The sequence below is a fragment of the Phoca vitulina genome, unplaced genomic scaffold (genome assembly GCF_004348235.1).
Source record: "Phoca vitulina isolate PV1807 unplaced genomic scaffold, GSC_HSeal_1.0 scaffold74, whole genome shotgun sequence".
Classification (NCBI taxonomy): domain Eukaryota; kingdom Metazoa; phylum Chordata; class Mammalia; order Carnivora; family Phocidae; genus Phoca; species Phoca vitulina.
Window position 1 is genome coordinate 3,313,314 of NW_022589777.1, and position 23,001 is coordinate 3,336,314.

Below are 23,001 nucleotides of genomic sequence, written 5' to 3' on the forward strand. Positions count from 1 at the left end.
CCGAAGGCAGACGCTTAACGACTGAGCCACCCAGGCGCCCCTCTTTCTTAAAAATTTTTAAAGACTTTATTTATTTGACAGAGAGAGAGAGAGAAAGAGAGAGAGCACAAGCAAGGGGAGCGGCCAAAGGGAAAGGGAGAAGCTCCCGCTGAGCAGGGAGCCTGATTCGGGGCTCCATCCCACAATTCTGGGATCATGACCTGAGCGGAAGGCAAACACTTAACCCACTGAGCCACCCAGGTGTCCCCAGTCAATGCCTTCATATGCTGTCTTTGCTCAGGGACAGCGACAGGACACCTGGTGGAGACTCCTGTGGGCCCCCAGTGATGGTCAGGATGGAATGACCAAGTCTGGTTTCCCAAATGACTGACCTGATGATGGGATAGTTTATCGTGAAGCAAAACCTACTGCACAGCGATTGCTTTAATGGTGAAATTCCACTCCTCCCACAGGAGGAATTTGTTTTGGTCCTCCAGCTGTCAGAGCTACGCTGTCTAAATGTCAATATGACAAGGCATATGTTTAACCTCACGGGAAGAATTTAGAATATTATCTGGCAGATTCAGGTTCCTGAATCTGACATTTTTGGCACGTTCAGATATCTGGAGCTGGTCTATTTTGTGGCCGAGGGTACATGAATAATGACATCTCCTCTCCAATTTGTGCCTTTCTTTGCATTTTAAGTATTAGATATGAAAAAAATATTTTTCTCAATTCTTAGTATCTTCTGGAATTTCACAATTTTGAAACCGGGGAATAGATTTTTTTTTTTCCCACATAGATATGAGGGTCTTTAAAAAAACCTGTCTTTTAATACATGGTTCACTCTTGGCCAAATCCTGATGAGAAGCAGGCAAGATAGTAACCATTTAGTTAAAAGTATGTAAAAGCACCACTTTGGGCTCCTCTCAGCACTGCCTGGGCTCCTCAGAGCAAACCTCCTCTAACTACACTTTAGCTCTGAAATCAGATAAATTTGATAAAAATAGAAATGGCTGATTCTATTCTTTATGAAGCAAGACAAATTATGCTTTGGGAGAAAATAATTTGCTATAAAGTATAAAATGTTTTAATATTTATATCTCATAATAAAACCATGACATGTTTATAAACACTCTATCAGGCATTTTTACAACGGGGCCACCGCTGACAACTAGCAACGCAATAAAATATGCACAGACAACACTGAGTATGAAATATACATCTTGATTTTATAATTGTGTGTGCTTTATTTTTTACACAAATGGAATGGAAGTGTCGAATATTTACACTTAACAGGAGTGTAAGCTGTGCAGTGTCTCTGTAAACTCCAGCCTGGGCAAGGAGTGTTTCCTCCCTCCCTCTCCTCCTGCACTACAGCTCGATGGAGAAACATCCTGTCGGAGAGAAGCACGAAACTGTCATATTGAAAGGATCTAACGGGTACAGCCTGGTGCACTCAGAATTTAAGACACACTTAGGAAACACAAATTCAAAAAGGAGAGAAGAAAAGTTTGCCATCTCATTGGGAGTCAACCTTGCCATTTGGTTGTCTGTCCTCGTGAGTTGCTAGGGAGATTCTGTATTCCGCCTGTTAGGTGATCTTTGTCTAACTCATCCACCTGTCTTAGCTCGTCCTCAGCTGCTACAAGAAACTGCACAGCTGTACAAGAAATGATTTCCAAAGCACAGTTTTCAGTGAGGAAGGATATTTACAGACTGGAGTGTGTGTGTGGGTTTCCATCCACATTCATTCATACCCAATGTAGTATGTGTATACATGATATACATACCACATAGACCATAACATACACAGAAGTAAAATGCATATCCACAGAATTCTGTAGGGACATGTCTGGCAAATCAGTCGTCAGCATGTCACTCCACATGCTTTCAGAGAAATGTCCCCTTTTCCCCCTGGGAGTGACAAATGACCACGATAAGCTTAGGAACTAGCCCGAGTCCTTGACTTAAATACTTTTGTAGGAACTTAGGCAGGACCAAGACAGGAAAAAAAGAGATGTTATTTCATCAGCGAGTCCATTCAATCTCACCAGAGCAATCACCAGCTGAAAAGCAGAGGGGGCTTCACATGAAAATGGAGGGGGGGGGAAGCTTATGAGTGGGGAAAAAATGTCTCTCTCCAAACCAAGGCGATGGCATGGCTTCAATGAGAAAGAGGTTTGCTGTCAGAATGATTTCGGGGCCAGAGTCTGCCTTTGTGGAGAGGAAGTGTCCTCAGAGCCACGGGATGGTGCTGAGAGTGGGCTCAGTGTGGACCAGCCTTCAGGCAGAGAGGCACCCAGGTGCTGCGGGGCCCAGAGCGCGTGTGCATCGTCACTGCCAGGGCAGCGGTGCAGGCTGGCTCAGTGAGGCGTGCTGGAGCTGGCTCCAGCTGGGGACCTCATGCTCAGCTTTGCTTTCTGGGCTGTGTAAGTGAAATGGTGACCCACAGGAATTGTGTCATCGGTCCAGTGTATGGACTTGCTGTCCGAATCAGCCATGAGCCCTTATAGGACAGAAAAATCACAGAGTGGGATATGGGAGAGGAGATGCTCAGGACGTGTGAGGAGGAGAGAAAGGACAGGAAATGAGGGGAAAGGGGAATGAGGCAGGGGGGAAGAGAGACCCAAAGGGGGTAGAGAGATAGGGGAGTGAAGGGGAGGGAATAACAAGAGACTGCAGAAGGAAGGCAGCACTCGGGGAAGACAGGCCAGTAGGAGAAAAGGAGAGGTGCACAAAGAGAGTGATGGAATGAGACAGAAATGGAAGGGGGAGAGCAGAGGAAAAGAAGGAGGGAAAACCAGAGGCGAGAGCCAGAGGCGTGGAGAGCTTTTCCCTGGCTCTGGGTCTGGAAGGGCTGGCAGTAGGATCTAAGACAGCTCACAGGCACCTGAGTGCAGCTTCGTAAAGATGGGCTCACTGAGCAGATGGCGCCAAGCCAAGAACTTGGGGCTGGGGGAGGGGGTGCGGGGGCAGGGAGAGGCCGGCAAAGAAATGGCCAACAGATCCTGTGGGAGGAGAGCAAAATACAAATGCCCCTGCAATTAGCTGACAAATGCGATTTTGAGTTTGGTAAAGCTGAGACCCCCGTGGTGCTACACATTGTACCAGAGCATGAAAAATAGCACCAGTGACACGATCTGGCACTTTTCCGAAAGGGCCCAGCATGTGAAGGTGATGTTGCGCCCCCAGCAAGCCTTCAGATTGGAGAGAGCTCCGGACAAAGTTTGCAGTGTTAGCACCAGTCTGGCCCCAGGCTCCAAGTGCATTTGCACCAGATGTAATCTGGGTAACCTTCCTGCCATATCCATACAATCATCAGATTTGCTGCAAAATACACCAGTTCATTGGAGCCATAGAGACCTCAACATTGGGAAGCGCAAGACAACACAACAAATGGAGGTGTAATTTCTATAGGAAAAGACCCTCTCACCAATTTGCTTGGTGATTCTTCAAGCAAATATATATGTATATATATTTATATAAATCTACATAAAAAAATCAGTGCAAATGCCAATTCTAATCTGGAAGCATCTACACTAGGAAAATAAATAATTATATTACTACAAAACCAAGGGTTGGTGGTTCAGTTTGATTGTACTCAGCCACAGCAATACTTAATATTAAATGGAAAGCACATCACACGACCCGCGGAAACATCTACTCATTAATGACAGTCCTTTAAATAAATGGTTGCATGCTCAGTTGAGAAACCAAAGAAGTTATTATGGTGGCCTAAAAATAGAGCTGGGATCAGGAATGGCATTCTGGTGGCAGAAAACTTCTGGCAGCAATATTGATGAAAGTAGGCCTTGATCTGAAACTGGCGAATTGCAGCCATGGACATACCTTTAAACATTTTGAGCATTCTAGGGAAGTCCCCCCCCAAATTTGACTTTCATCAGAGGGAAAATGCATTGCTAGCCCTTCCGTTGGCAAAGGCAGCCTCAAGACTATAGGTAGATGCATAATTTTGCATTTCTGTGTTTGTTTTGGTGACTGCAGCGAGGCAGACCGTGGTAGTTAGTGTAAGATGAACAACCTTGGGTTTGGAAAGAGACCCTCATTCTGAGCTCCGATGTTCTTACTGTGAAGAAGCCCCATCACTGCTGATGGCTCTATCTCTCGCTCTCCCATCCCAGCCTGCATGCTGGTTTGCTGCACAGTGTGGCAGAATCCCTGCCAGGTCTGGATGTACCCCAGAAATAAGGCGATGGGGCTTAGTCTGGGTATGCATAGAACCCAGAGTTGAGTGGTTATTGAGATCACCGACAAGTCTCTCTCTAAACACTGTGGGCACAAGCAACGCTGATGTCATCATCAGCTCTAAAGTGGGATATAGGCTTCGGGAGGTTTTTTTAAATCATCATTATAATTGCTAAAAAATAAACTTGGTCCAGGTGCAGCCCCCAAGAAAGGCAGTTCAATTGGTTGAGCTCAAAGCTGTTAATTGTCTTTTCTTGTGGTTCTCTTTGCCCTGTACACAGAAACAAAAGTCTGCACCCCTCACCCCCCCAACCAGATACTTCTCTCTTCCTCAAAGAAATAGTGCTTCTTGGGACAGATCTCTCCATGGCTCGATACCATCTCTGGCTGTTACAAAACCCTGTTACTTGTGAAACAGACAAAAAAAAAAAAAAAAAAAACAAACAAACTCCTAATTACTCATGGTTGGCCAAAACACTAAATGATCCTTTGAGAACTGCATGTAAGTAACTAGAAACAAAGTTATTGAACTATTTGCATGGCAGACCCAGGTTAATAAGATAAAAGCAAAAACTTCCCTTTAGATCATTTGCATGAGTTTGTCTCTGAAAGCCATCAGCTTAAAAATGCATTAACCAAATGTCTTCCAAAAATACCCATGAGGGCAACTCATTAAGGGATGTGCTCCATGAGAGTGTGTCACTAATATGGAAGGGAGATCATGGGAGGTAAGTGAGGGAGAAGTCTTTGTCAGACTTTGGAAAGAACTCAGATGCTCTTAATGGATCACTGGCAACAAAAGGGAGAGTGCAAGTTTCAGTTCTTGAATTTGATCATCAGCTGATAGTGCATACATTTAGTCTTTCAATTAGTCTTTACAAAATATTTCACAAAACTTTTTTAACCTATAGAAATTTGTTTCTATACATTTAATATATTTTTATTGTATAAATTATTCTCATCTTTAGTGCCTCCTTTCAGTTTATAAATGGCAAAATAGACAATAAACAATCATAAAGCTAACCTCAGGTGGAACCCCCTCCTCTCAGGGAGGTCAGTCCTCCATACACTTGTGAATTTTATGAAATGCTCATCTTTGTAGATGCCAGTCAAAGAAACTACACACTTATCCTTCCCTGACATTATGCCGTCTCCAAAGGGACTCCTTTACTTTTTCCTTCTTTCTTTCTTTTGCTCGTTAAGAAATCAAAGAGTGTGCATAGTTATAAAATTCGAAGTGTACCAATTACAGATGTGGGTAATGGGAAGGTTGGTGAAGTTCAAGTGCTGGCAACTTTTCTTTAAAGCAAAAGACACAGAGAGCTCAGCAGCTAAATCAGCTCTGGACATCTGCTGGGGTGAGGAGGCTGCCCATCTCTTGGGCAGAAAGCCCATCAGAGGTTCATCCCTATACCTGGCACTTTGAGCAAACCAAAGCCTTCCTGCATACTGCAATGTCTTTTCTGTCCCACCCTGTGGCCCCTCCGTTTCCTTCATGGCTTCACACAGTTTGTGTTGTACATTCATAAGAATTCACATTGACTGCAAAAACATAAATGCAACAAAAACATAAAAGCCTCCAAGTAGTATATTATATATATTTTGTTCTTCTAAATGCTCTTCTGTCATTGTCGGAGGTGCAGTAGCTAATTTATAACTTTTCCTTTGAGGGAATCCAGATGAAAGGCCCAGATTGCTCTTCAATAACAAGCTTGCATTGATTATATATATCTTCTAAGGTGTCTCCTTGGACAATAGCTAGAACAAGAGTAAACACGCCAGAGTTAGGAATCGTTCCCTGCCTGGTAAAGAACAGCCCTCAATCACACAGCAGAAGCTCAAACCAGTGACAGATGAACTCATCTGGAAGCTTCATATTACTTTTCATTAGTAAGAAAAGTGGGAAATTTACTTAAGCAAGGTCATGTCAGTGATTAAAAGAAAAAAAAAAATGCTTTCAGTGCATGTCCTGGATCAGGTAACAAATGCACCCCAGTCTTTTTACCTTCTATACATCTGCCTGTGGTTCTGGAAAATGAATCATTTATATATTTAAATTTTATGGGTGCTTACTCTGGGCCAGGCACCGGGCTAGGCACTGATCAATTTTCAGATTGAGATCTCCTTGCTTATCAAAAGAAAGATGGCCTTTTATTCTATATACTGTGTGTACCTTGGCAGGTGCAGAAATTTAGACATTTTTGACGTAGAGGAAGTAATAAGGTTGTGGAGGCAACTTGAGTTAACCCCTTCAACCCCCAAGCCCTTAATAGGAAACCCCATTCATTCTCCAAGTAATCTGGTAAATTGATATTTTGCCGTAACAGGGCCGCTCATATTGGGAATGCTTTATGACAGCTACTTATAAGAAACATAAATAAGAGGAAATATACACAAACAGCTAATCTGTGAATTACCTAAAACACCAAGTCACCTGAAGCAGATTTAAGTATATTTCATAATGTCCTTTGAACTAAAGTTAGCCTGCAGAGAGATCTCCAAAACACATCAGTACTATCTGTAGGACATGAGGGATTAACAATGAATTGCTACTGAAACATAGTTAGATCTTCAAAAGCAACCCTGAGAATATATTGATTACTGTATTTTATTTCTGAGTATGAACCACTGGTCAAAATGTGCATAACTGTGATTTGATGTTTATACCTGGATGTTCTTTCAGGATAAAACACGACTCATACCTTTGTTACTGATCGAAATTTTACTTAGGATTACTCGGTTCAACGTATTTGCAAACTGCTAAGTCACTGGCATTTTCATATTCTGAGTAAGACAAAGAGTAAAGCATCTAACTTCTCATAAGGAAATTCAGGAGGCAACTTTTTGTTTTTAAACCATTTGTTGTAAGGCAATTTCCACACAGTTTGATTACTCTTTGGATTTGATCAGTGTTTCATGAACGTGGGTAAGAACAGAGAACCCGGGATTCCCGGGGCAAGAAAATCTTCCTCTATTCTCCAAACTTCATGTTTCCAAGGAAATATTTAAAAAGAAAAGCAAAGTTTTGCCCTGGGACTTGACATGGAATCAATGGAAACACAGGGAAGTGGTTCAGGATCTTGTTCAATTGCTGCTAGCAGGACGCAGACCTGCCCATCATCGAAGCAGAGAATGGAGCCCTGAGACTGCTTCTCGCGAGGCATTGCTTTGGATGTTCCCTAACTGAGCCCTAAAGGTTTCTTTTTCAAGTTTTCTGATGATATCAGGGAGATAGATAGTTTAATGCCTAAAATCTTCTTCTTCTTTTTTTTTTTTAGAGAGGGAGTGAAGGGGGAGGAGCAGAGAGATTTCCAAGCAGGCTCCATGCCCAGCGCAGAGCCGGATCCCGGGACCATGAGATTTGACCTGAGCCAAAATCAAGAGTCGGACGCTTAACTGACTGAGCCACCCAGGAGCCCTGCCTGAAATCTTCGTAATAGCACGAGATAGCTCAGTGCCATCCGTGGCTCATGCTTTTGCATAGGGCCACTGGGAACCTAGAGCTGGCTGCGGCTGAATCCAGAGAAGACAGAACCCAGAGTTCTGGATCAGATAGGTAAAACAGAGGGAAATTAGGGTTTCTTAGTGGGAAGGTTTTAGGGCCCAGGTATACCCAGCCCGAAGCCCTCTCTAATGCTAAATGTCAGACCATTGATCCTTTCTCATAGTCCAAGGGTAAATGAACTTACCTGTAAAATATTCTCCAAATTCTTGTTCTAGCTTAATTGCACGATCATAGGTTTTCTTGGCTTGTTCCTCTGTTAGACGCTTATTCATCTCCCTGGGGAAATGAGGGTTTGGTATTAGAACACACAGGGAATGTGCCAAATCCTGAAAAATTAAAATGTGTGGCAAAAATGAATCCTGCAGGAAGCACAGTGTAATTTTACTAGAGGCTTCCTAGTCCTTATTTGGGACTCTTTTTGCTGGAAGAATTTCAGCAACAAGGACACCCTCCCAGAGCGCTCCCTCTCGGAGGGCAGTCTCTCGGTTTCACACTGGACTGATGCAGAATCTGTCTCTCTCTGACTTCCAGTCACTGGTCCCTGTTCCGTCCTCTGTAGTCACACAGGACTAAACCTCTTTCCTCCATGACAGGCACTGGGGTCTTTAAATCAAGTGTTCATATGTCCCTTGAGGCTACCACTCCTTCAGAATAAACTGTCCTACTTCCTTCATCTGTTCTCCCATTGGATGTGATTTCCAAATCCTAACCTTCCTGGTTACCCGTCCTTGGACTTTGTCCTAGACTGTCTCGACCTCTCTTAAACGTGGGACATAGATTCGAACGAAATCTTCTAGGGGTGGTCAGAGGCGGGGAGAGGAGATGGAGAGGAGGGAGAGGACATCATCACATTCTGTCCCTCAGCACATCTGAGAGAACTAGACTTGACTCTTGGCAGGGTCTGCTATCCCAGGAACCTTTGAATTCTCCATTCCCCATCTTTCCCATGGGCTGCTTTTCATCTTCAGTGTGTAGCAGGAAATGTTTGGAGTGGAGAAATAGAAAGTGCTTCCTGAGAATTCTAGAAAAGGTGACAGGCCCCTCAGGAATGTGCATCTTTCAGGCTGAAGGGGCATTCTGTGGCTCTCCCTGCTCAACTTCTGCAAAGGGCGAGGCATGTCTACAGCAACAAGAGCCCTGAACTTCATCTGTTTTTTTTTTTAAAAGATTTATTTATTTGAGAGAGAAAACGAGCGGGGGAGGGACGGCAGACTCCCCGCTGAGTGCGGAGCAATCCCATGACCCTGAGATCATGGCCTGAGCGGAAACCAACAGCTGGATGCTTAATAGACTGAGCCACCCAGGTGCCCTGAACTTCATCTGCTTTTATAATCAAATGGCATTAGAAGGATTGGCTGAGGGAGGCATGAATAAATGGACACAGAGAGAATGTAACAATCAAATGTGCCTCAACCAAAATATTTTCAAATAGATTATAAGCAAGTAACCTCCATAGAGAACAAGGATAGAGAATCTCGGTAAGAGTCTCCAGTGTTGACTTGGTTTTGTTGTTGTTCTGATAGGAGAATGGGCTATAAAGGAATTATGCCTGGGACTCTCTCGTGTCCCTTTCTTTCTGTTAGTCTGTCAGCTCTTGGTGTATATAAGTGCTGCTTAATTATTGTAAGATTACTGAAATCCAACCTCAAGGACAAATTGAGCGGGAAGGAAATGGAAAATAACCCAACCTACTGATTCCTAACCAGGGGCAGCTTTATCTTCGCAGGTCCTCTAGGTGGTAAAATTTTTTGCCTACCAAACAAACTGTACTTCTTAAATAAAAATTATACTATCTTCCTGTTTTTTTAAATAAAAGACATTTTATTAATCAAAGACTGACAATGCTTGCCTCTGATGGTCATATGAATAGAAGCGTGGCTGCACTGGGCTGATAAAAGTCTAGCCAAGGGCAGAGGTATTTTGGTTGGCCCACTGGGATGCATCACAGGGGCAAGTAGAATATTGAAAGCATTGCTGCCTTTGCATGTCCCCGAGGAAGCCAGAGACTGGGGTCTGGTTTTAAGCATGTCACTGTGTAGAGCATGTCACTGTGGCCTGAAGTAATAAAGAGACTTGAGAAGGTAAAAGAGTAAATCTGATGTCAGAACTCAAAGTTTTGGGGTTCTTTTAAAGCCAACTTTTAGTCAAACAGATTTTCCATTACACCAAGACTTTCCCAAGGGGCTTATTTGGAAAAAAAAAATTAAAAACTGAAGTCAGACATTAACATGATTCCGGACATGATCTGATGGCTGCAATAGGAAAAAAAAAAAAGGAATTTCCTGAACTCTTGATGTTGAGATAAATTCATCTTGTCCTGAGGGATGCTATCTACGATTCTCCTCCCAAATAGCACTAGTCCTAGAAGCTGTGAGTGGATGTCACCCTTGGGTTCAGAAGATGCTGGCTAAACCCAGGGATATTTTTCATAGAAAGACAGGGTTTTGCTCCAGATGTCAAGAAATCATGTGGCTCTGGATCTTCTTTTACTTCCCCGGCTCATGCTAGCCTGTGTTCTCTGAATTCCCTTTGCACCTACTGTAGCCATCACTGAATTTCCATTTTTATCCTCTAACATACCTATTATATCCTTTGTCTCCTTGTCTAATCTGTGAGTTCACTGAGGGCAGAGACCAGGGTTTGTACATCAGCATGTGTCATGGAGCCTGGCTCAAGACTTCTTTGTTAAATGAGTAAGTGAATGAATGAATGGAGGACTAGATAAATCAACATAATTATGATACAGCTGAAGACAGAAGAAAATATGGGCCACCGTGGGAGCAAGAAGGTAAAAGCAGATTGGGGTTGGCAAGGTAAAGAGACACAGGAAAGTTTCCCAATGCCATGGGGTGGGGGTGAGGAACAGGGGTCATGTGGTCGCACTCTATAAAAAGAACACCCCTTTCCTCCACAGCCTTGATTTTATGCTCCTCTGAAGAGTCAGCTATGTATGTGCTAATAAGCTCTGTGGTTTGATGTGGATGATGCACTTGAGAAATACTGTGTGTGATGCTGTATGAATGCCCAAATGTGACAGCGGCCATGCTTTTGATCCAGTTGACCTAGCATTCACTCCTCCCCAGGGAGTGGGCAGATCATGGCAGCTTTGGTCCTGAAGTAAAACCCTTGGAAAAGAGGGAGCTGGAAAGTAAACATCCAGCGTTTAATAATAAGATCCCATTAGTCTGAATGTCACCATCACGGCACTCGAGACTCATGAATATGGCTGCAGCAAATTATGTCAGGTTCACGGTCCTCATTGTGGGATCCAGCCATCAGAATGTTTAATTTTCCTTGGTGATAAGTGGCTGTGAGTGCCCCGAGGTAAAACTAGATAAGTCATCTCATAGTTGTGTAAGGAAGGAGAACTTCTCCTACGTAGCACCAGATGGGAATATCTCCCACTATCACACTGAAGCACATGGGCAACTGCTGTGTCTCCCTCAGGCCTCACTTCCCTGGGAAGCCATTTAACCCCCCGCGTATTTATGATGTGAAAACTTATTCTTCTATTTCTGAAACAGGCCTTTAAGACGCTGTTCCCAGGAGGTGAGGGCCATTTTTCTGTTCTTCTTCATGTTAGCATTGCTAATAATATTTATGAGGCTCTTTGCAGAGTATAAATCACTTTTACATAATGAAATTTATGGTTGCTTAATTTACTCTGTGCACTACCCAACACCGTATCCTAGATGAGGAGAGATTTCAAGCATGCTACCAGGGATAACACTATCAAGAACCAGTATTTTATCATCAACACACATTTTTTTCCATGTGCCAACTCTGGGCAAAGCTCTTGACGTTATAATTTAACACCTAAATTCTCAGGGCAGAAGGTACTGTCAGTGACCTCCTGATTTTATTTTTTCATCTTGGTAAGAACCTTTGTTCGTCTTTCATTTATGTGAATGTATTCTGCTTTTAAGATACCTCTCTGGCAATTTCCCCAGAGACTGTGTATTTAACTTAATTCTCTTAGGTTGCAATTCCAGCTACTGCAGCTTGCTCTGTTTCTTCACTCCTAGACAAGACATGGAACAGCTGGCTGATACCTTCTGCAAGTAATTGTTTCACCTCTGGGATTAAGTAATTTCCTTCTCTTTGGTTTTTCAATGCGCACTGTTCTCCAGTACTCTGTGGCTCACTTCTGAACCCTGTCAAGTGCTCTAAGATCTCGAGGGCCAAATGGAGGCACATTTGAGCAAAGCTCTTGCCAACAGACACAGCGGCATTATCTCTTGTGACCTCATGGAAAAGGTAGTTTATGTGTTTTGTGATGATAAAATAGTTTTATTCCTTTTACAGGGAAGTAACTTGAAATTTTTTACAGTTATAGTGGCTACTGTTTATTGAGTACTTACTACATGCTAAAGACCATATGGGGAGCTTCGTATTCATGATCATGTTTAACCTTTATACCAGCTGTGAGGTATGTATTATTAATGTGCCTAGTTGAGAGGAGAGGAACTAAATCTTAAGGAGGTCAAGCAACTTGCCTGAGGTGACAAAACTGATCAGAGACAAAGGGAAAAACCAAATCTAGCCCAACCGATTTTCAAGTCGCTGTCTTTTGGCTACTACGGCAGCCTCACCTTTGTATGGGAATTGTCTAGAAAGCAGTGCAACAATTTCTATCAAATTGCCACTGAAAATATGTTACTTTATGGTCTAGTTGTGAATATTTGCCCAATTTGTTTAGTGATTTTGAAGGAAGCTATTTTGCCAGTCCTCTGAAAAATAAAAAGAACTACAAAAAAATCTGAGTTATACATTTTTGCCTTATTCATAAATATGCACTGGTATGGAGCTGTTGGTTTAAGTTATAGATGTGTTACTGCCATGTCACTAAGAAAACTCCCTTTTAAGGATAGTGGTCTACATACATGAGGTTTTCATTAAGGAACAGAAGAATTCTATGCTAGAACTAAATGAAATGTCAATAGAAAGAGTCTAAAATATTGACTGCTCCCTCTATAAAAACCTACGCATTTAAAAAGATTTACTAATGGAACTGCTTTCAGAAGAAAGAGACAAGCAAAGATGATTGCTTCCTATCATTTGAAAACCAAACCAAACCAACCTACCTTCAAAACAACAAAACAAAAGAAATCACACACACACACGCACACACACACACATAGACATGCGCGCGTGTGCGCGCGCACACACACAAAACAACTTGTGAAATGAACATAAAAATCAAGAAACATTAGTGAAGACACGTTAGGGAGTTACTGACAATATGTCTCTAGTGGTTCAAAAACACTTTCATGTATTTTTTTTTCCAAAAGGAAATGCTTTAAAAAATCAACAATGGCACTTCTGACTTCTAAGCACTTAGGACCAAGAGCTGTCAGCAATTTGCTGTGTCACATGGAACAGGCGGCGGGTGACAGCCTCCTGTGCCCTCCACTTACATCAGAGGTTCCAGAGATTTGGGCTTAATGAAGATGGCAATGGGATAGAGCTGGGCAACTTGTAACCGCTTGATAGCATTTCCTGACACGTCAAGTATACAGTGTTTGCCCTGGTAGGAAGAGAAGAAAAATATGGAGTTAATCCAGAAAGAATGATCATAATCCAACCAAAACAAACAAACAAACAAAACAAAAAGTAAGTATGTTTTCAAAGAAGGTAAGGGATACTGAATTTCTAATGGTTGAAAAAGGATCACTGCAAAGCATAAATAAAAGTTGATATTCAGGGTCATCACTGATTGCTTTTCATAACTCATCTTTATTACTCCCTTACTAAGTGCCTGCCACTGCAATAGAGATTTTACATGTGTTACCTCAGCTTAATTTTCTTAAATATCTGATGTTTTGCAAAAGAAGACTTGTAGCCTTAGGTAATATGATTGGGTCCACACTCACGAAGCTCATAAACCATCTCTGAAGATAACTGTCAACAAGAAATCTCCAAATCTACAAGATAGGTATTACCAGCCACATTTGACGGAAGATAAGACTAAGGCTTAGAAACAATAAGTAACTTGCTCAAAGTCTCAGTGCTAGAAGAACTCAAACCCAAGTCTTGAGCACTGACAGAAGTGTTGGTTGGAATAAGTAGCTACCTCACTGTCTCACCCTGACCAATGTTAAGTCTGGAGGAATGGTAATCATGTGAACTTGGAACAATTCCATAAATACTTGCTGAGTGCTTATATGTATCCTGCCCTGGACATGCTCAGTCCAGTATAGCTAAGGACAGACACAAAAGAGTTACCTTCAATATTACGTCTTTAAATTTCTTGTTTGTTACATGAAAACTCTATTACATAGAGCACACCTCATTTAACTGGGCTTCCACTGCAGTGAGTGCTCAGAGCAAGGAGTTGCTTTATAAAGTATTTCGGGAAAAGTAGGATACATTTGGCAAACATCATATTCTAACTCCCGGAGAGAAATGGCCTCATTACCCTGAGGCCAGAAGAACTTTAGAAAAGAAGAGAAAAAGCATTTTGTACAGATAAGAACAGTGTTAAATCAATAACAGGGGATTACAAACTTTCTATAATATCCGAATGAAAATGAAGAGACTATAGTGAATACTTGGGCTCTTACAGGAGAAACATAATAAGATGGTTCAAACCCTATATCACTTAAGCAATAAATTCCAAGTTTGCTCTCTGTGAAATGCAGCAGCTAAACAAAATGTTTAAATGCTGTTTGATTATTCACTGGCCAGAACATTTCAAGTTAACAAAGGTTATATTTACATGTTCAAAGAGAAGAATAGATGCAATCATCCAGGAAACTGATTAGAAACACATGATATAGCTCAAAGAACCTAACTTTTGAGAGAAAGGAAGAGATGCACCTTACTGTATTCTCACATAGACATTAAAATTTCTTGTTTATTTTTTACTAGGACATCAAAAGGCTATGTTAAATCACAACAAATCAACCTAACAAATATTAATTATATAACAAATGGGATTGGCTCTTAACTCTTTTCTTTTCTCCCATGAAATTGGTCCTCCGTGTTGACAGGAAATTAGGATCTCTCTATAGGCAGATCTTAGAGCCACACTCAAGTGCCTTCCTATCCTGTTCTCTGTTGAACATTCTCTTCTTTTCCATGTCCTTGAAATTACCAATGGGAAGGAAATGGCAGTATTCACACCTCTTCTAAGTTGGAATTTCTGCCAGCTGTAGGCTAGGCCCTAGGCCTCTTCATCTATCTACCCCTTCACTATGAGTGTCCCAGGTTTTCAGGGAGATAAAATGTAACTCTTTCAAACAAAAAGAATTGAGGACCCTGATTTAAACAACCAAGAGTAATAAAGCTTCCTTAATAAATTCAATGTTGTTTACTGCGGCCAAAGATAAGTGAGTCAAGGACAAAGTCAATCTCCATAAACTTCAAGCTGTTAATTGCCTTTAGGTTTATAACCCCCTTCTCCCCATGAGTCAGCCAGCATACCTTATTGAGATTAGAACAAAGATTAATGACCTTGCTCTAAAGTCATTCTCTGCTTAGAGGTCTTAAAACGAGTATTTAATCAAAATTTACAACTGCAATCAGGAAAGAGTAATGACCAAAAATGCAGTTTGCCACCTGGAACCTTCTTTAGGGGAGGTATGAGATGATTGGGGGACATACCCTTTCTGCTACGAATCTCACAGACTGCACACTGGTTCCGTATAAGTTGTCATTGTACTGGCCAGCTTCTATAAACTTGTGCTCTTGGATATCTTTCTCCATTTGTTCTCTGGAAATGACAAAGTGATAGTCTCTGCCATCCACCTCATAGTCACGCTTTGGCCTCGTAGTATCTTTATAAAAGAAAAACAATAAAATTAAGGTAATTTATATTCATAAACAGCCTTTACACCTATTTTCTTCCCCACACCCTCAACATAGATATACAAAAATATGTAATATGGAGGACCATGACATAGTAACAGGTACCCGTTACCTGTTAGCCTCCCACTGTGAGCAACTACAAAACTAGACAAAGTGTATGGAACAGCCATTGTCGGGCATCAGATGACAGGCAGCCCAGGGCTGTGACCTTGAGGCTGGAGAAACACACAAGGGGAACTCTACATTCACTCCACTTCCATTTCCAAGTGGAGGATCTAGAGGTTATTTAGTGCTAGGAGACACTAGAGTTCAGTCAGAACTGAGTATTTGGTTGAGAACATGGAAAGGCTACAATTTAACATTATTTAATTTAATTAATTTTTTTTTTTAGAGAGGGAGGCAGGGGCAGGGGCAGGTTCCATGCCCAGCAAGGAGCCCAGTGTGGGGCTGGAACTCACAACTCTGAGATGATGACCTGAGCCAAAATTCAGGAGTCAGACACTTAACTGACTGAGTAGAAATGCTACAATTTAGAAGGTTACTCTACATTTATTCTAGACCCACCTTTACAAAGTGTAAAACCAAGTCAGAACTGAAGAAACTGATTTGCCAGTAAATTATTATCAGCCAGAACAAAAACATAATATTCTATAAAGAAAGGTAACCAAATCCAGACTCTCAATAACATAGTGTCACAATGTCCAGTACACAATAAAAGATTATGGGACAAACAAATAAGGAAGAAAATATGTCATAAGCAGGAGGAAAAAAAAGGACAAACAGTAAAAATATATTCAGGGATTTGAAAGATGTGAAATGAGATCATCACAGTTTAGGTGGGACTAAAAGTCATCAATTCTAACCATGGTTAGAGGTGACTGAAGTTCTTAGTAAGAAGAGAAGGGAAAACAATCCTATCAATCAATATAAATAAAAGATGTTAAAATATTTCCAATCTTTGACTCAGATATTTTCTTCTTAGAAATCTATCTTAAAAAATTATCAAAGCTTCAGATAAAGTTTTATCTTAAAGATATTCATTATATTAATTTATAAATTATAAATAATTATCACATAATTATAATTATCACATAATTATAATTATATTTTAATTATAATTCGTAAGAGTGAAAAGGAGAGACAACCCAAAATACCCATAAATGAGGAATGATTATGATGTAATAATCATTTAAAATATTTACATAAAATTTTAAATAATGTTAAGCCAAAAAAATTGTATATATCCAATATGTACCCAATCAGAGGAGAAATAGGTGAAACTCTATGAAAATATTAACAATGATGTTATCTCTGGATACTCTGAAAGTCTGTATATTTTTAATTTTCTCGCTTAAATTTCTTTTTAGCATTTTCCAGGTTTTGTACAATGAGCATATATTGAGTATCATAAAATAGTGCTATTAATTAAAACAAAAGAAAGCATGCAAGGTGGAGGGGAAAGTGGGAGTGGTCATTAAGGACTGTCTGGGTTTTTTTCTTTCCAAAGTGGAGGGACGCACTGGAGGCTGCTATGCATGGAGTAGGGTTTGACTTGATCATTTCTGTCTGGAGTCTTTCTCAAGATAGGCTCTTTGGCAGGATCTCTTTCCAGAGTTCTTGCTGGGAATAGTTTCATGAGATACAGCAATCACTCTAGCTCCCCTCTGTCTCCGTACTTGCACACACTCGACTGCTACTCTTAGGTATTCTGGGTGACATCTGCAGTGCTGAAATATAAGAGACACTTCAAAGCATAAAGCTTCAAAAATATACGGTGAGAAAGAAATATTTGTTGGGATAGATTTAAGAGTTCAATTATCTAATAAATTGAAATTCCCTGTGTGTGTGGGGGGGGATCTGTATAAACACACACACACTCACACAGAAGCATTTACGTGATGCCGTGGGAGTAGGGGTGAATGGGAAGGTGTGGTGTGCATGGGACACAGAGCAGATAGACTCTGATGGGACTATACTCAGTGGGACCAGGAGACACAATGATCCTCCATCAGGACAAGCAAGCAGATTAAAATCTGGGATGGCCTAGGGGGTAGATGAAAGTTTTACACGTCTTCTTGTCTTCACCCCCTCATATCCTGGCACTCTTATCACCCATGGAGAAGGCTGTTTTGTTTTGGGATTGACACGTGGCCATAAGTCATCCTGAGATGATTTTAATACATGGCTTTGTCTCTGATCTCTCTTATTCTATGGGAAAAGATGCTTCAGTGGCATTTCAATCCATTTATAAGAACATACTGATGCCTATCAATAATTCTATGCTATTTTAAAGGCTATGGGAGTTACAGGATGACAGGATTCACCCTGCCTTCTGGGGGATCACAGTCAGTTTGGAGGACGTATTATACTCACTAAATAGAGAACAATACACAGCAGCACAGATGAGAAGTGTTAAGCAGAGAAAATTAAGATGCTTTCAGATTAAAAAAAAGATGTTCAGATAACAGGAAACGGATAGTATCCAAATCACTGAAGACACCACTGAGGAACAGAATTACACTTTATCATCTCAAAGGAGGGGAGCCTTTCTTCCAGCAAAAAGAGAAATGATACTTACGAGGCACACAGGAGCCAAATTTGTCAGGGAATTCAGATATCAAGTCGTCATTGATCCGATCCTTCATGGGGCCCAGGATAATCACTGGCCGGGTATAGTTTACTGCAGAGAAGGAAGGGGAGATGCAAATGAGGGGAAAGACGTGAACAGGACTGCACAACTGCTCTGCATAGGTGAGTCTTAAGGCAAAATTACCAAACAGAACTGCTAAGGGCATTACTTCATTGGCTAAGTTGCCCACAAAGCCTGGCAGGAGAAATTGGTGTTTTAACACTAGGTATGTTGGCTGTGCCTACTTTCTGGAATTTTCCAATAGGGAAAAGCAACTGCAGTGTCTGTCAATGAAAAGAAATGTTTGGAGGGGTTTTGCTTACTCTTAGGTTATGCCTACACAATGTCAAAACAACTAATGAATTTAGTCAATTGAGTGGGAGAAAAAAGATTCCAAAGCAGCTGTCTGGCCATTGTTTAGATAATGACTTTAAGAAGTAATTGTTAGTATAATGACACCTTATGTTTTTTATAATTTCTTTTCCTCAGCTCAAAATGCTCTCTATCTCTGCTGGGGTTTTCCCAATTCCTTTGTAACATGAGGGTAGAAGGAACTCTAAAGTCCATTTGGTACAACTCCTCCTCCGATGCTTGAATCGTTCTGCAATATCCTTGTCAATAGCCATTAGCCTCTGAATAAATGCCTCCTAGAAAAAGAAATGGAGGAGCCCAGAGGATGGCTTGTATCTTAGGGCGGGTCTGATAGAAAGCCTTTCTCAATACTCAGCTGACATCAGTCTCCCAGGAGATTTTATCCATTTGTCCTGTAGGTGGGGCTCTGTAGTGATTCGACCGTGCTCCTTCCACTCAGGACCACTCATCTGGAGGGCCGCCTCATCCTCCTGGGAGCCGACCCTGCCTGTGCTTAGCAGGGAAGTTGTTTGTGCCAAAGAGAGAGCAGGGTCTGGTCTGGGGACAGTGGAGTATTAAGCAGAGTTTATCCTCCTTAGTCCTTCACTCTTCGGCTCCTCTAATGGTGTCACCAGATATGGCCTGGAAATCAGGAACCAGAGTATGCTGGGAAACTTACTTTCCTGCCTTGTGACAGGCTCATAAGAAAGAATGAAGTCTTCTTGCCCTCCTGAGAAGAGAAGAAAAGAAAATTACAGTGAACTAACAACCAGTCATATCCCACAGATCCCAGCTACAAGCCCTGCTCTGAAACACAGGAAGCGGACACAGTTCAGGGTTCATTTTCCTCGCTCTTTCCTTGAATCTTTCCAAAAATCCCTCCATCCTCATAAAACTCCAGCACTAGGATGGTATCAGGTTCTCAATGGTTATAACTTAAGTCATGACGAGAGACCAGCTACCTGCAATTCATCAGGGCAGTGACCTATGAGACTGCCTTCTGTCTGACACTGAGAAGTGGAGCCCCTGTTTCTTACACTTAAAATGAAACCATTCAGTTCAAGGAGAGGGCCCATCCAATAGTTTGCTGCCACATCAGTCAGAATTTCTGGACCTTTTATTTCATCTTCTGTTTTATTTCCCAAAGAAGCACATTGTCCAAAAGCAAGCGTCTGCTGGGTTCATTTATGTTACAAAAACTTCATCAGCAGATACCACAGGACACTTGAGATTTTATTCTACTGTTAATTCATCAGGAAAATGCTGGGTCAGTTCAAGAAGATAAAAATTTGAGGAGGACCCTAAATCACTGATCAGAATTGCTACTAAATCTAGCCTTCCAACTTTGGAAAGAGAACTGAGGAAGACAATGTAGCAAGTGTCAGCCCCTCCAATGACATTTACTACAAGCCTTCTGATTCACAGGGGGCCTCAAGTCAAGTTAATGAACTGGGCACGAGATTAGCCTGATTCAGCTGTGACCCCAGAGGATCTACTCTTTTCTTTGCATCAGGCCCAGGCCTGACTGTGTTTTGGTAGGGAAATAGTTTAGGGATATTGGAAAGGACTTCCTGTATGCTGTTCTATAGAGGACTGTTATGGGAGGTAGTATTTCCTGAAACCAAAGGGCAACACAACTGGTTGCTTTATCTGCTCGTCCCCCTTGAAACACATTCCATCTGCCAATGTGCTCCTCCTTTAGCAGACAGCACCAGGAAAGGTGAGTTAATTTCATAAAAGGAGTTAATAGTACAGACAGTTTTGATAATGACAACTAATTTGGGGAAATTAGGCAATATATGGATAAAGCTGTGAAGTACAGATGTCTTCCCTGGACCCAGGTAGCTGGGATGCGGTAGGGTGAGAGTGTCTTACTTTTTTCAAGTGTGAGAAGTGGCCCCAGGCCAAGTCACATCTCTCCTCACCCTTATGCAGGCTTACTCTGAGAATGGCACAGCTAGGCTAGGCTACTTCCTCATGGCATGGAGAGCGAGCCTTGATGTTCCTTCTCAGTGACATCTACTCATGGCTGCTCCAAGAATGTTCAGGGACTTTTCTACATCTGGGGTTTGGTATGTGAGGAGTCAGATTCACAATTGTTTTTTTTTTTTTTTCAATTTGGGAAAATATGATTCCCTTTTAATAAACTAAACAGCTGAAATTTGCAGAGTCTAGGCCAAAAAATAATGAAGGTGATTGAGTGCTAAGATCCACAGTTATCTAAAGTCTGAGATAGGTAGAGGTCATAGGAACTCAGAAGGTAAGTGTAAAAATGGCTGGGGACAAAGTATAGTTTTAGGGCTAGAAACATGGCCGACTAGTACTGTAGTGTTTGTAACTTCACAGGGAAATCTTTATGGACTGACTAATATGTGAGAGGAGAATCCTGAGCACAGGATAACAAAGCTTTTAAACATCAGGAGATACTTATGCCTCTCCACTAGACTGGGGATTCCATAAAGGCGAGGACTGGCTTTCATTTACCATGGCGTCCCCAGTGCTCAACATAGAGAAAAATGTCAATGAATTTGCATTCTGATTTTAGTGGTAGGAAATGGGATGAGTAATGAGGCCAAAGATAGGTTTTCCTTTGTGTTTCTGTCTGTATGCTTTCACTTTGGGAAGTGTGGTTTTCTCTAAATAAATATAACACGTCATGTTCCCATAGGAATCTTTTTCCAATGTCCTTACAAATCATTCTGATGGGATATTCTAAAGTCAAACCTTAAATAAGATATTCGGTGACAGTAGGTTTCATTTGTGATTCAGAAAACTAGGACAAAGCAACTAGCTTTGGTTAACTTTGTTGGAGAGTTCTGTAGTTCTTTTGTTCATCCGTTGCTTTTGGGTTTACTTTCTAACTTACAAAGGGCACTGGTTCTTGTTCAGAGCAGGAAGATTGGCAGATCGCAGTGGCAGCATCCTTATGTCAAGGCCCTCCCTGTGACAGACCCTGTGACAGTCAGGTACTGCATTAGGAGTACCTGACCCGCAGGGGAGCTGTGGTGGATGGGATTATGTCATAGCTGTGATCTCAGCACCTTAAACCAATTTTTCCTTTCATGTTCGGAAATGAAAAGCCCTATGGGTAATGTGAAGGAGACTAAGAGGAGGAGGGGGAAAAAAAGCCACAGCAATGAAGGAAAGATAATTCTGTACGGCCGTAAAGGGCTTTCACATCCATTGCTTTCTGTTTTTCACAGTTATTTCTGCTGAGGTAGGTGCTCTGATGACCCCACTTTATAGATGAAGGAGCTGAGGCTCAGAGGTGTTAATGGGGCTTGTTTTCTCAGTCAGGAAGTAGGGGAGTCAAGATTTAAAACCACATCTTTTTTGACTCCTCGTTGAAGAGTTGGCAAGAGATGGAGAATTTTCTGATGGGGCTGGGATGTAGGGGCAGACCTTACCAATGAACAAAGAATGGGTGGCAGAGAGTGGAGCTGAACCCAAGGCAGAGTCACTGGGTGGCCAGAAGGGGCTCCATCTGTAAACACCAACTGGTTTTATTTTTTTTTTTTTAATGCTGCTGTGTCATCTCTATACAAGAGTCATCCTTAGTAGTTTTTCTATTTTTTGCTCAGGAGGTGTTGGCACTTAGAAATAACAGCTGACAAAAAGGTACAAACTATTACTTGGTCTTGTTTTGGCAAGTGCATGGCTGGAAGTGGGAGAGCAGCAGTGCTGGGTGCAGACAGCTGCAGCTGTGGGAGAGTTAGCGGAGGCCGCTGCCAACAGTCTCCACCAGACCCTTTGTGTCTGAACTGGAAGCAAGTCACAATAGGAGGGATTCAGAGGAAGACCCTCCTATGTCCAGATGATAGAGAAAAGCAACTTGGTGTTCTTTAGGAATTTTTGGAAACTAGAAAAGACAGAGGAGGGAAGGGAAGCCCAATGGCAGTACATTTAATGTCCTAAAGGTAGTGTTTAGTGCCTGCCTTGGATCATTTTTAAGAAGAAATTAGGTTCTTAGAGGCACAGAATGTTGGCTCTAAGAAAGGGCTTGGAGCTCATGGGGTTCATAGACAGCGAGTATGTGGCATGTGGTGTCACTCCCCCATTCCACGCCCTTGGTGGGCACCAGAGATTGATCACTGCCCACATTACCACTGGGCCTCAACCTGGCCTCGGTACTTTTCAGTACAATTCTTCTGGCAGCTATTACCCATCAGTCAGAGCTGGGATCTTGGTTCAAATCTGCTTGCCGTCTGTGCTCTAACTCAAGCTACTCAATATACATAGGACAGGACTGAGGTTCAAAGACGATGAGTGATTTCTTCAAGGTCACATAGTGAATTAGCGTTTCAGTGTCTCCATAGGATGTTCAGAAGATTAAATCAGTTAATGTACATTGAACTCTTAAAACCAGGCTTAGCACACATTTAATGCTATATAAAGGTTTCTGCTTGTATTGATAGGTGGTATGGAATAGTTGAAATGTACTGGATAAAACATGAGGAGGCTGGTATTACAAACTGTCTGGAAGAGTGACAACGTAAGGAATTCAGAAGGAAAATATCTT

At 41.7% G+C, this 23,001-nt stretch overlaps 1 protein-coding gene across 26 annotated transcripts in view; it reads right to left on the minus strand.

Moving 5' to 3' along the window:
• Positions 1 to 216: 216 nt before the first annotated feature.
• Positions 217 to 23,001, minus strand: part of DLG2 (discs large MAGUK scaffold protein 2) — a 1,693,368-nt gene continuing 1,670,583 nt past the window's right edge. For 16 of the 26 annotated variants that reach the window (XM_032393560.1, XM_032393562.1, XM_032393565.1 and 13 more), the window contains 6 exons: positions 19,162 to 19,212; positions 18,081 to 18,182; positions 15,299 to 15,471; positions 13,111 to 13,220; positions 7,878 to 7,969; positions 220 to 5,946 (listed from right to left, as the gene is read on the minus strand). In XM_032393560.1, the coding sequence (XP_032249451.1) occupies positions 5,840 to 5,946; positions 7,878 to 7,969; positions 13,111 to 13,220; positions 15,299 to 15,471; positions 18,081 to 18,182; positions 19,162 to 19,212 (635 nt within the window). In that variant the 3' untranslated portion in view covers positions 220 to 5,839. Of the gene's footprint in view, positions 5,947 to 7,877; positions 7,970 to 13,110; positions 13,221 to 15,298; positions 15,472 to 18,080; positions 18,183 to 19,161; positions 19,213 to 23,001 lie in introns of all 26 variants that reach the window. The other 10 variants (XM_032393569.1, XM_032393582.1, XM_032393556.1 and 7 more) reach the window with 2 other exon arrangements.